Here is a 12,185-nt window from a genome sequence, read left to right as displayed (position 1 = left end):
TCCCAACGGTTTCGCCATCCCCTCTTCTCCGCTCTCCGCTCTCTCTCCTCTCTCCTTCCCTCGACACCGATCCCCTTTGCCGACCCCCTCCACCTCTTCCAATTGGGTTAACCTTCGCCCATAAGCGGACCTATATACAGTCGAACTTCTTTAAAGCCTATATTTATATATCATTTTAATATATATGTATATATACATATATATTTATATACACATACATATATATATATACATACATATATATATACATATATATATATATATATATATATATTTATGTCAAATCCCCATAAGCGAATCCAACCTTACCCACTCATGAATTCCGTGGTCGTGGTCGAAGTCGTAGGCAAAGTCGTCCATTTGCTGCTATCGAGTTGACGTTGCTGAAACATATCTTTTAACCAATACATCGGCCGGCGTGAGCGAGTCTTCGTGTCTCCTCCGAATCATCGTCAGTCATCATCATCGTCCCTCTCTATCTCTGTCTCGCGTTTCTTTGGTTGATCTTTTAGGAGATGGCGGAGCCGGCGAAGCTCACGCTGTATTCCTACTGGCGGAGCTCGTGCTCGCAGCGGGTCCGCATCGCCCTTAATATCAAAGGTTCTTCCTTCAAGGGTTTCTAGCGTGACGCGTCGATCGCGCTGAAATCTTAACTGTTGTTTTATTCTTTGGTTGTTGAATTCGACGCCGTCGGTCTCGTTTTCTGATTTATGTGTAATGAAAGGGTTGGAGTACGAGTACAAGGCTGTGAATCTTTTGAAGGGCGATCATTTCGATCCAGGTCGGAGAGCGAATACCTTCTTTGGATTCGGCAACAATTATTGCGTAACCAAAATTGCTTATTTATTCTTTCCCCCGCGCTTCTTGCACTGATTTTTCTTGTTGAATCCAGAGTTTGAGAAGCTCAACCCGATGAAGTATGTTCCGGCGCTTGTAGACGGGGATACGGTAATTGGTGACTCGTTTGCAATCATATTGGTGAGCAAAAGATGTTTTTTCCCGTTATTTGTTTTATGGCTGAACCCGTTGGAGCCTGATTCTTGGGTGATGTTTGTTTTGGTCCTCGCATCTGCTAATTGAAGGTGTTGCATTGGTTTGTGCAGTATTTGGAAGACAAGTACCCTCAGCATCCCCTGCTGCCTCAAGACGCGAAAAAGAAAGCACTCAATCTCCAGGTGAACTTCCTAGGTAGATGATACCCTTTGGCGGTGCGGTTAGGTGTCTAGTTGGTATATGTTTCCCTTTACCACTGTATTCTGACATAACTGCTAACCTGCTTATTCTAGTGAGATATCCTATACTTACAAAATAAAATTTTGCAGTTCATGTTGAATACTAGATATTAATGGTTTGTTTGAGTTATAGTATGATAACATATAGCTTAGAGGAACTTAGTATAATCCTTCTTATTATTCTTCTGTTTCATTCTTTCATGATTTCCAATTTCATATGGAATCTCTTTATGCACATCTCATTACACAATCCTTGTTTCGATAGGATGACATTAGTTTTGTACTTCACAATTCATCATCTTGGTATATCTCATGTGCATTTTTTCTGTGAAAGATAAGCCTCGGTCCTGGCCCCATGAACTCTTCAGACACAAAAACAGTTTGAATATTTTTCCGCTCTTTACGTATATATTGCAATATCTGTACCATGAGTTTGGATTATCTTCTGCTCTTAGTTATTGTTCAAAGTTACATTATTTTCAGTTCTAGCAAATCTCAATGGTTATTGCGGCCATTTGTTTTTACAGGCAGCAAGTATAGTCGGCTCGAGTATTCAACCTCTTCAGAATCTTCCTGTACTGGTAAATGAAAAGCTGTTCCTACTTTTTCAAAATTTCATTGTTATGTAAGATATATGCTATTCATCTTCGAAAACTCTAATAATAATACTCGTTGTTTCCTGCTTGTGAATTTGCAGCAATTTATTGAGAACAAATTTAACGCTGATGAGAAACTTACATGGGCACAAAATCATATTAATAAAGGATTTGCAGGTTGTTTTTTACTCCGCAATTAATGCCTTCCATATTAGATAATAGGTTTTATTACTGGTGATTTCCTAGAATATGTTAATCTGTTTATGGACTATCTTTGCAAACCAATGCTAGTTACCAGTCGCTGTGGTGCTTTGCACAACCAAATGGTCAGTCAGCTACATGCAAAGAACCAATGGAAATGAGAAATCATAATCAAAAGTTAAGCCCATGCCTTAAGCCGACCGGTCAGACGCTCTCTCACTCACTCGATTGATAGCCATAAGCCCTAACACTTGTGCCCCGCTGCCGGCTTGCCTCCCTGCTTATCAAACTAATACCCCTCTTCCACCTCTTCTTCATCCTCCTGCACTTCTCCTCTGCCTCTTCCTTTGCCTCCTCTTCTCTTTCTCCTCCTCTCCTTCTCCTGCTTTATCTCCTCCTCATCTTCTTCTTCTCCTTCTCCTTCTCCCACCCTTCTCAGTACCACGACATGTACAGGCATCCAATGTTTTGGCATGATGGTACAAACCTGACCTGTATCAATCCAGCCGGTGGCTAGTCTGGGTCTAGGACACGAGACTTCAAACCATGCCTCTCCCACTATCCCATTCATCAGTGAGATATAACCAATATATCATTAAGTCGATACATTGTGCTATACGTAATGCCTACAAAGTCATGTTTTCAATCAGTTGTTCATTTGCTTCCTTAAAATTGGTCATTACCAGTCACTTAAACTATTTTGCATTCCCCACTCTCATCTATTACTGCCTCCCTCAAATCTAATTCACGTGATGAACCTGATCTAACACATTAAAGGACCTGTGAAAGATGACCCTCATGTTATACACCAGAAAATCAGTGTTCATCCTAGCAGGTTTCAACAAGCTGTTATACACAAGGATCATATCATAGAGGTTTTACTACTCTTTAAAAGACTTTGTCCATGTATGAATTTTCTTGATCTCATCATTAAAGATGCCTCCCTATAATCTCAAATAGAAATCCCAAAACCATTGTAAAACTTTCTAGATGGTGGATATCACAAGTCTATAATAAGTGTCCCAAATTGTTTTAAGAGTGATGCGATTGAAATTGAATTTCACCAAAATATAATAGATCAGTATCCATCTTCTTCTCTTATAAAGAGGCATTGTGGACCCTGCATTATTTTAGTGCCTATGGGGTCAATATCACTGATATTTGATGCTTGTCTACTATTGAATAAGTTGAGGAAACACCTAATGCCTCTTAGGGGATGAGATTGGTTGCCTTATACTAGTGCTGCTACCTACCCTAGGAGCATTACAACTGCATTCATACTAGTGTCTGACTCATCAGCACCATCAATAGCAATTATTGCCACTCAAACACCTAATGCTTGATGTTCCTGCAGTCGCATGATAATGAAAGTGTCAATTAGTTGAATTTTTATTCTGACAGTGTTCTTAGTTTCTCTGTAAACTATTCTTAAGTTTGATTGTTTGTTCGTCTTCAGCACTTGAGAAACTCTTAAAGGAGCATGCTGGCAAATATGCTACCGGGGATGAGGTCCAGCTGGTTAGTCCAACAGTAGCCTTGCGATAAAAATAATTATAGCCAATTAATTTGCTGCTTTATGTGTTGTCATTTTGGTGTTTTGTTACATGTTTTTAGTAAATTTCTAGAATATTTTTAGGTTTTAAGTGAATTTTCTTTTCTTGCTTTTGTGTTTAAAAAGCATGCATGGAAGCATAAAAATGCATTCTGAGCAACTACTTTTTGTGCTATACTTGTTCCTTTTCTTCGTAAGTGTCTGCATTGTGTTCACTAATGATTGTCAATTGTCGAGTCCATGTGGTTGGAAGTTAGAACCAGCTGAGTTCTGCTTCAGCAGTTGGCATAGATCTGCTTGCCTGATCATAAGCAATAGTGATGTTTTGACTATTTTTGTCCTTATGTCCCTAGCATATCTGAATCCAGAGACAAGCCGTTCTTTGTCCTGTAATTTAGCATATTGCAGGGTTGAATCACGGTTCATGTGCTTGCAACTGTAATTGTTCTCAGGTTTTCCAAATTAAACTAAAGTAATTTCACTTTATTGTTGTCATGCGCAGGCAGACGTGTTTCTGGCACCCCAGATCTATGCAGGATTAGTGCGCTTCCAAATTGACATGGTATTATATGTTGCATAAGTTCTTTTGCTTTAATAAAATATTGAAATTTTTTTATCAAAGTTAATGGAAATCCATCAGATCTCCTCAGCCTCTTCTTCCTTTTGCTTTCAGGCATTACATTTAACCTTATTCAATCTAACTGCGAGGTTTTGAAACCATTTGTATGTCATTTTTTTCATAACAGACAAGAACTACCACCTAAGCAACAAAACTTGCATGATCCAATAACTCAAATCTCAGATTTTGTCCAACTTGGCTCATAACATTTCCTCTCAAGTCTCTCTCTTGGTTTCACAGTCCCGTAGGTTAAAATGAGTTTTTAACCAAAAACATCCTTCTATAAATCTTTTTGGCATGACAAAGAGACATCAGAGGTGAAAAACTAATGGGATGAGTCCTGAAATATGAATCTCAAGCACTCTCTTCCTGAATAACTTTCGACATTGAATTCAGTATTTTTCTTTTCGGCTGAAAGCTGCTTCATAGCTTACATGTTCATCCATCGACTCTTTATATCTTCTCTTTATCATGAATGCAGTCTCTTTACCCTACACTAGCCAGATTGAACGATGCATACAACGAACTGCCTGCCTTCCAAGCTGCCCTCCCTCAGCGGCAGCCCGATGCGCCTTCTCCATCCTAAGGATCTCTCTGTTGCTGGATTTACTTTGGAAGGAGAACAAGTATGAAAATAAAGCTACTTATAATGTTGCATCCTCTGCTGTGTTTGATACATTACTGCAAGTGCTCCTGGTTGTGTAATCTACTACGCCTGGAACATTGGTAAGCTGAGTTTACTTGAGAAGGAACACACAAAGTAGTATCAAAATGTGAAGTTTACCTCTGATTTAACCAGGTTTAGATACAGCTATAAAATGCTTGAGTTCTAAGCAATGCTTGAAAATTACTGATGAATGCTAAACCTTGACATATAACATCTGACAACCTCAGAATTCAAAGGAGAGGAAATGGGAAAAATGATTGCTTGAGTTGTGGCCATAGTTATTTGAATGGAATTGATCATCGAAGTTTGTAATTTTACTGCAGGTTCAGTTATAATAAATTATATTTTCTTTTTTTTTTCTTCTTCTTCCTGTCAGTCTCTACTCCCCTTTTTGCTCGAAACTTCTCTTTCCTATTCTCTTTCTAATTCCTTTCACTTCCTTCGCCTCTTCTCCCTCTCCCTATTCTTTCTTTTTGATCTGATAATTATGAACGATAAGTTGCTAACATTAGGCAGATTAACAGCAACAATTGCCAATTGTTCCTACGCTTAGCTTAGTTTATTTGGAGTTGTGTTAGGAGTTATCAAAATCCAAAAAATGATAACCAAGAGATGAAATGAAAACCTTTTAAATTAATTTTCTCCTGATTTCCCACTTCACGTCACCTCACAAGCAAATAACCATCCTTCTCAGTTCCAAAATACCCTTCCAAGTCATTGCTATCATCAGCTGAGTGAAACTCGAGATACAAAATACTCTCGAGCTTTGGAGGACATTTTGTGCCAATCCAATGGCAAGTCAAGCATGCAGAACGGAATTCCAAGTTGAAATAAGAACTACACCAAATTTATTTTTTTAGAACAAAGATCTTAAGTCACTGGTATTAACAATTTATGAAACAAGGTTAATTCCATGACCATAATGGAAAAGATCAACAGCATTGGATTTATTGGGTAGGTGGAGCAAGGTAGCCCTTTGCTATCAGGCTCTCTTGAGAGTCTTTTATTGCACTTTCTATCGGTCTGAAGACGAGGCCGAGCTTGATCAGCTTCTTTGCTGCATCTTTCAGTGCTACAAGTCCTGGCTGAGTTTCTTCTGTAAACCTGGTAACCGGATATTAGCAATCAGTGCATATACAGAAAAAGAAGGAACAAATCAAATTTACAGACGAGGCCGAGCTTGATCAGTTCTTCTAAAACACTATAACCAAATACAAGTCCGAGTGCAGGGCATAAAAAGGATAATGTAAAGGCTGCATACGTCACACTGATAAATGCAACATGACTTTTGAAAAGAGATGAAGCCAAACCAAACTATGGACCAGATACCAGAATGCGAGTTTGATAAATTGCAGTTTACAAGCTACCTTGATAAACAATTAGAAGGAAAGAGAGCAGTAGAAGAATAAGACAGAAGTGCAGAAGTAAGTGTCTAACAAGAGATTGATGTGCAGCATCAAACTGTGCATGAAATGTTATCCAGATCTTGCTGGTCACTTGGATACTCTGCTTGTCTCTCATGATCAGCTGAGTTGTCACGAAATCCACGACTTTGACACAAGGGTACACCTCAATTTGTTTGGAAGACCAAGGAGAAACAGACAAAAGCTGAATATATTTTTGACATTTATGGTCTGACACAGATCTGTTACAAAGCAGCACAGACCACTAAAAGAACTAGGCAACATGTAGGAACTTTGAAGAATTTCAGCTGTAAGAATAACATCAGAGCATTAAAATGATGTCAACATTTTTAATTATTTATCTTATTGTTTGTTTGTCTAGTAATTCAATTGATCCAATGTTCTGCAAAATGAACTAGAAAATAAACCATCACTAGACAATAAGAAAACTTAAAGACTATACAAGGTAAACAGACAAATGAAAGAAACTTCCTTAGGAGAGATATTATAAAAGCTTAAAGACTATACAAGGTAAATGAACAAATGACAGAAACTTCCTTACGAGAGGAATGTCACTGGCAAATGCAACTTTCCTGAAATGCAAGAGCTTCAAAAAGAGTCAACGAGTGCACAACATTCAGTGCACAAACAAGAATCACAAGTGAAATATAAGCACGATAGCATGCCTGCCAATGTAAGATTCAAGGCAATTAACTAGTAGAACCCTACCAGAAAGAAGACAAAATAACAAAAGATTGTACTTTTTGTTTATGCTTCAAAATTTTGTAATCAAACAGTACCAAAAACTCCAACTATACCTTATTCTAACTATTTGTCATTTACGCTATCTTTGCATGGATCTATTCCAACCTTGTAAACTTAAAGCTTCTAGTTCGAGAAACAAGAAAAACAATTGCAAAATCTCATTCTTCAAAATTTTAGAGAAGATTCTTTTGATAGGAAAAGAAATTGATCCACTAAACAAATGAAGTAATCAGGTTGTTTGATTTATTAACAAACTCATTTTAGTTTCTGATTGACCCCTTCAAACTGGTGAAACAAAATGAACCAAATGGGATTAAGACTTTAAGTCATATGCTATGTGATGAAATGATAATGACTGAAAATGAATATATTGACCTACTATGATTTAGAAACAAATCTGGTGAAACAAAATGATTCAAGTGAGATTAACTCATGCTATGCAATGAAATCATTATTACTGACAAATCAACATACTGACATACTAATTATTTTTTTAAAGAGCACATTTAGGACAGGAAATTAACTCCATTAAGTAATTTTTTAAAGTATATAACAGTACTATTGTTTACTTTTTGTGCAATGAAACACTACATGTTTTTTATGTTGATTCATTTCTTATTCTTCTTCTGAATCCAGGGAACAGAAACAAAGGAAAAGAACTTGTCAAGTGTGGTTACCTATGTACATTATATCCAGGACATAGCTTATCAACAGTTTCAGCAAAGTCCTTAAACTGATATATGCCATTAGTGCATAGATGTCGACCAGATGCACTTGGTGTCTCTAAGAGCAAGATATGAGCATCAGCAACATCACACACATGCACACAACCCAGCCAGTGATACTCCTGGCTGTCTTTTGAACCTGCTCAGAAACAGAAGTAATAATTAACATACTACAAGAATAAAGTCATTATCAAAATTTTAGTCAAACAAACCTTGTAAGAGTTGTTGGAGCACAGCAGAGCTAGCATTGAGAGTCGGCTGCAAGAGTGGACCAAGGCATGTAGATGGATTAATGGTCACAATATCCAACCCATGCTTTTGTGCATATTCCCATGCCACCTTTTCTGCCGTTGTCTTAGACACTGGGTACCATTTCTGTAAGAAAATGATTCAAATGAAAGGAGAAACAAAGAATAAATTCACAGCAAGTGCAGTGGCTTCACTTTAGTCATCACTCATGGCATTGCTGACTAGCAACTTAGCAAATTTATGAAATATGATGGTTTAAGGCAAATGGAAACACATGCCCAAGAATAGAGGCAGACTTATTTGCATAAAAATCCCCTACCTAGATAGCAAGATGTCTTTTGATGTTACTAAAAAAAAGTACTTATGCATTTGCTCAGATATCTTTTAAGCATGTTGATTAATTGACAACCTAATCACCACCTCATCATCATTTTATCAATTTTCGATCTGCCATTTAGATTCAAATTTGTAACCTAAACATAAAAAAGCATATATCTTTTCATATGCTAAAAGCAATCTAAATACACTAGTATAGATATAACCAAATGAATTAAATATATAAAAGGGTTTATGAGAGTTCTTTATAACCTAATTCTCTCATTCTGACAAAATTTTCATTGAAGGGGACTGCAATCACACTTCTAATATCAAAGAAATAGCAAAAAAGTTCCCCCTTTTTTTTACCTTTTAAAGGCACGAAACTGTGCAAAAAATAGAGTATAGACACTTAATCCTAAAAATCTTGGAGCAGAGGGAGTGCGGAGCTAACCTGGTGAGCCTTGCAGTAGTCGAGGTCGGTCCAACACTCCTCGTCGACGGGCCTGCCGGGGTGGTCCAAAGCCCACCTCGGGTTCGGCACCATAGAGGAGATGGAGGACGTTATCACCACCCGCGACGCCCCCGCCGCCCGCGCCGCCTCCAGCACGTTGAGTGTCCCCTCCACAGCCGGGGCGACCAGATCCCGCTGCGGGTCCCGCGGGGTTTCCAGGGTGCAGGGCGAGGCCACGTGGATGACGCCAGCGCGGCACCCAGCGACGGCGGCGGCGATGGCTTCAGCATCGAGGAGGTCGGCGGGGCGGACGATGAGGCGCCGGCTGTCGTCGCCGCCGGGGAGGGAGCGGAGGTGGGAGGGGTCGGTGGCCGGGTGATAGGTAGCGGTGACGGTGTACCCCTTAGCGAGGAGGCCATGCACGATCCATGAGCCGATGAAGCCGTTGCCGCCGGTCACGCAAACCCTTCGCTCCGCTGCCGTCACATCGCTTTCGGCCATTTCTTTCGCTCTCATGTCTTCCGATCGAAAGCAAACCTGCATTTATAGTGTCGCACGTATTTCGGTTATTATTAAGATAAAATTATACATATAATAATTAACTAAATAATAATAATAATAATTCGTGTAGTAATCCTAAATAATTAAAATATAATAATTTGTCATCGTTATTAAGATAATTGAAACATTGTTATGCTTAATTACGGCAATGCTTATAATTAGATTAACATTATGGCCACATCGTTATGGTAGTTTTGATGGATAAAGCATAAATCTCCTACCAAACAAATAGATAGAAGACAAACCGTCGAGACGACGCCCTAAATCTTGGAGCCTCCTCTCTTTGTGTTGTTTGGATTTGGTGATTTGGGGGGATGGAGGCGGAATCCGGATTGCCAGTTTGCTGTTGGGTTTGCTGATTGGAGGGCTTGGATTCGCCTCCTGCTTTCTGGGACTTCGTTTTACCTATCTCTATCTCTCTATCTCTAGTTTAGATTTGCTGATTTAGAGGAATGGAGGCGTAATTCTGTCGGCCTCTCCTCTTCCGCTGCCTCATTCATGGCTGATGTATGTTGCAGGGTCGCCTGTGAGCAGGGTAACCCTCCCCCGCCAGAACCTTTGGCAGCAACGTCATCCTTTGGTTGGACCACCCTGCCCCTGATTCCTTGACCACTTGATGTCGAAGTATCGGTGCTTATGCTCATCATTGGTGATTCCAGCTTCTGAAAATTTTCATTTTTTTTTGTGCGTAGGCATCGTATGGTTCTGGAGTTGGGTTTTAGGGCTCCCTTTTCGTTCATTTATATATTTGAAGAAATGGTTGTGTATCAATTCTGAAACATATCTGATTAGATTGTGCAATTTCCAGTTGATATTTCAGGTTTAAAAGGATATGAGAATTGGAATGGCCCGTGCTCAAGCCTTGAAAGGTGTCAACAAAGAAGGAAAGCCTGATGTCACTATTAAATTCAAGAGCAAGGAGTCTGTGGATACAACAGATGCATCTGGAATCTTATCTATGAACGTTGGCGAAAAAATGTGTTTTATGTTTTTGTTCTGAAATCAGAGATCAGGGGGTTGGTGGGTGCCAAGGATATGTCTGGATTGATCTGTGCTAACAATTGCCAAGATCGTGTCTTCTGAAGGTGGTCGATGAGGTCATGGATGAGGAAGCTGATATTGCTAATTGCCCTGGCAGCATTGTATTTAAGATGGAGAAAGATGAGGACCTGGATGCTGCCATATATTCAAGCTCCTTTGGGAACACCTTCTCTGGATCAGACAATAGTCAGCCGAATCAGGATCATGGAGACATGGTCACCCTTTGTTCCTTCAAATGTTGACCCTGCTGCTATGGATGGACTTAACGGGGTTTTTAAGTAAGTTCCATGTCTCATAAATTTGTTAATTTTGTTTGAGAAGTTACCTTTCCTTTATATTGTTAGCACCATTGGATCTGCTTGGTTTCAAAGGCAGTGATAGTTCTCTTGAACAGATTCTTTTGAACATTGTAGTTGAAAACTCATCTTGACAATGTGATCTGCAGAAATGCAAAAGATATATCTTCTATTGGCAAATTATTTCCGCGAGATCAGCCTGCCAGATATACTTATAATGTTAGTGCTCTAAAAATAATGGGTTGTTAGGTAGTCCGCCCCACCATGTATCTGGATATGAGATACAGGATGTAGTGATGCTGCTGATCTTGATATAATTGAAAGCACAGTAGGCCTGTTGTCTGGTGATGGAGCCCTGAATCAGCATCAAATTAGCGACTTATGTAAAGATGCATGACTAATGGATTGATTAATTATTTAATATGAACTTTTAATTGTTGTGATTGTCCCTATATCTCGGTAGAACTCTGAAATGTTTCTTAGTAGAACTTCTATTTTGTTGTTAAGCTATTTTATCTTTTGAAGCAACTACCTTAGGTCATCTGCCTTACTGATGTGAATGATGAAACTTGGGGAGTATTAACTTATACTGACCCGAGAAAGTGCAGTAGTGCTGGAACCCATGTTTTTGTATTTTGGCATTATGAACCAGTAATCAGAGTTAAGTAGATAGTGTTATCTCCAGAATCAAGAGTGATATTCCGGCTTCATTATGTGCTCAGTTGAGCTATGTTCGTTTGTTGCCATATGAAAATAATATTGCTTTAATTACATGGTAGGCCTGCTACTTTCTAGTGTTTTATCAAGGAAATGATTTTTTATTCTGTTGATCGCGATCCGCTCATAATTGCTCAAAAATCTTGCTTGTGTTGCAGTGTCGATGACAATTGTGGATAGATAATCAAGTAGCCGAAGATGGGTATCAGTACTTTCAGAAAGTCAGCCAAGCAACAGAGAAACTTCAAAGGATGATAAAGACACAAGCTGAGACCCATTCTGGAGATGCGAGCAGTGCCCCTGAGGTCCCATTGCCAAAACCAGTTCCAGGAACAGAAATAGTGTCTATGCCACAGCAACCGGTTCTGAAGCCCTGCTACATAGGAAAAAAAATAGAGGGAAAAAGCCCAGTAAGAAACGATGCCAGAGTGAGAGGCTTAAGAAATGAAGATTGTCCAGCAAAACAACTTAACAAACTCAAGTATGTGTTCGACATGTATCCTATCTAGCTAATTTTGATCACATTTTGGTGGTTTGATTCCTCTTTCACAGTCATATCATGATAAGTATAAGATTAAACTTGTACATCTGGCTGTTGGTGGTCTAAAGCCTTTCTCTCAAGTTGACAACTGTTGTTCACAGTCATGCCTGAAAAATGTAACTTGGACCGGGCTAATTGATCAGTCTGAATTGATGAACTAAGTGATGGCAATTACTGTTGTCTGTGGTGGTCTGTCTAAATAGGGCATATGTTGGATCTGTTCTTATTGTTTTCAGCTAGCTATTTGTTGG

At 39.1% G+C, this 12,185-nt stretch overlaps 2 protein-coding genes and 1 long non-coding RNA gene across 3 annotated transcripts; 2 read left to right on the top strand and 1 right to left on the bottom strand.

Annotated features, from left to right (window-relative positions):
• The first annotated feature begins 273 nt into the window (after positions 1–273).
• LOC135644772 (glutathione S-transferase zeta class-like) lies at positions 274–5,037 on the top strand. The gene is made up of 9 exons (XM_065162669.1): positions 274–600; positions 725–781; positions 893–978; positions 1,104–1,175; positions 1,760–1,813; positions 1,930–2,005; positions 3,486–3,547; positions 4,084–4,143; positions 4,682–5,037. The coding sequence occupies exons 1-9, from the start codon at positions 516–518 to the stop codon at positions 4,784–4,786; spliced, it is 657 nt and encodes a 218-aa protein (XP_065018741.1). The 5' UTR covers positions 274–515; the 3' UTR covers positions 4,787–5,037.
• A 655-nt stretch (positions 5,038–5,692) lies between these two features.
• LOC135644771 (cinnamoyl-CoA reductase 1-like) lies at positions 5,693–9,718 on the bottom strand. Its single transcript, XM_065162668.1, has 5 exons — positions 9,585–9,718; positions 8,779–9,315; positions 7,973–8,135; positions 7,713–7,899; positions 5,693–5,971 (listed from the first exon to the last, which is right to left on the bottom strand). Exons 2-5 carry the CDS (start codon positions 9,292–9,294, stop codon positions 5,815–5,817), a joined length of 1,023 nt encoding a protein of 340 aa, XP_065018740.1. The 5' UTR covers positions 9,295–9,315; positions 9,585–9,718; the 3' UTR covers positions 5,693–5,814.
• A 131-nt stretch (positions 9,719–9,849) lies between these two features.
• LOC103995975 (uncharacterized) lies at positions 9,850–12,103 on the top strand. The gene is made up of 3 exons (XR_010498588.1): positions 9,850–9,988; positions 10,148–10,658; positions 11,552–12,103. It is a non-coding gene; the product is annotated as an uncharacterized LOC103995975 (long non-coding RNA).
• The last annotated feature ends 82 nt before the right edge of the window (positions 12,104–12,185 follow it).

This window comes from Musa acuminata, chromosome BXJ3-8 (assembly GCF_036884655.1).
Source record: "Musa acuminata AAA Group cultivar baxijiao chromosome BXJ3-8, Cavendish_Baxijiao_AAA, whole genome shotgun sequence".
Classification (NCBI taxonomy): Eukaryota; Viridiplantae; Streptophyta; class Magnoliopsida; order Zingiberales; family Musaceae; genus Musa; species Musa acuminata.
Note: the sequence above shows the minus strand (reverse complement) of the source record. Positions and strands in the feature narration are given on the sequence as shown.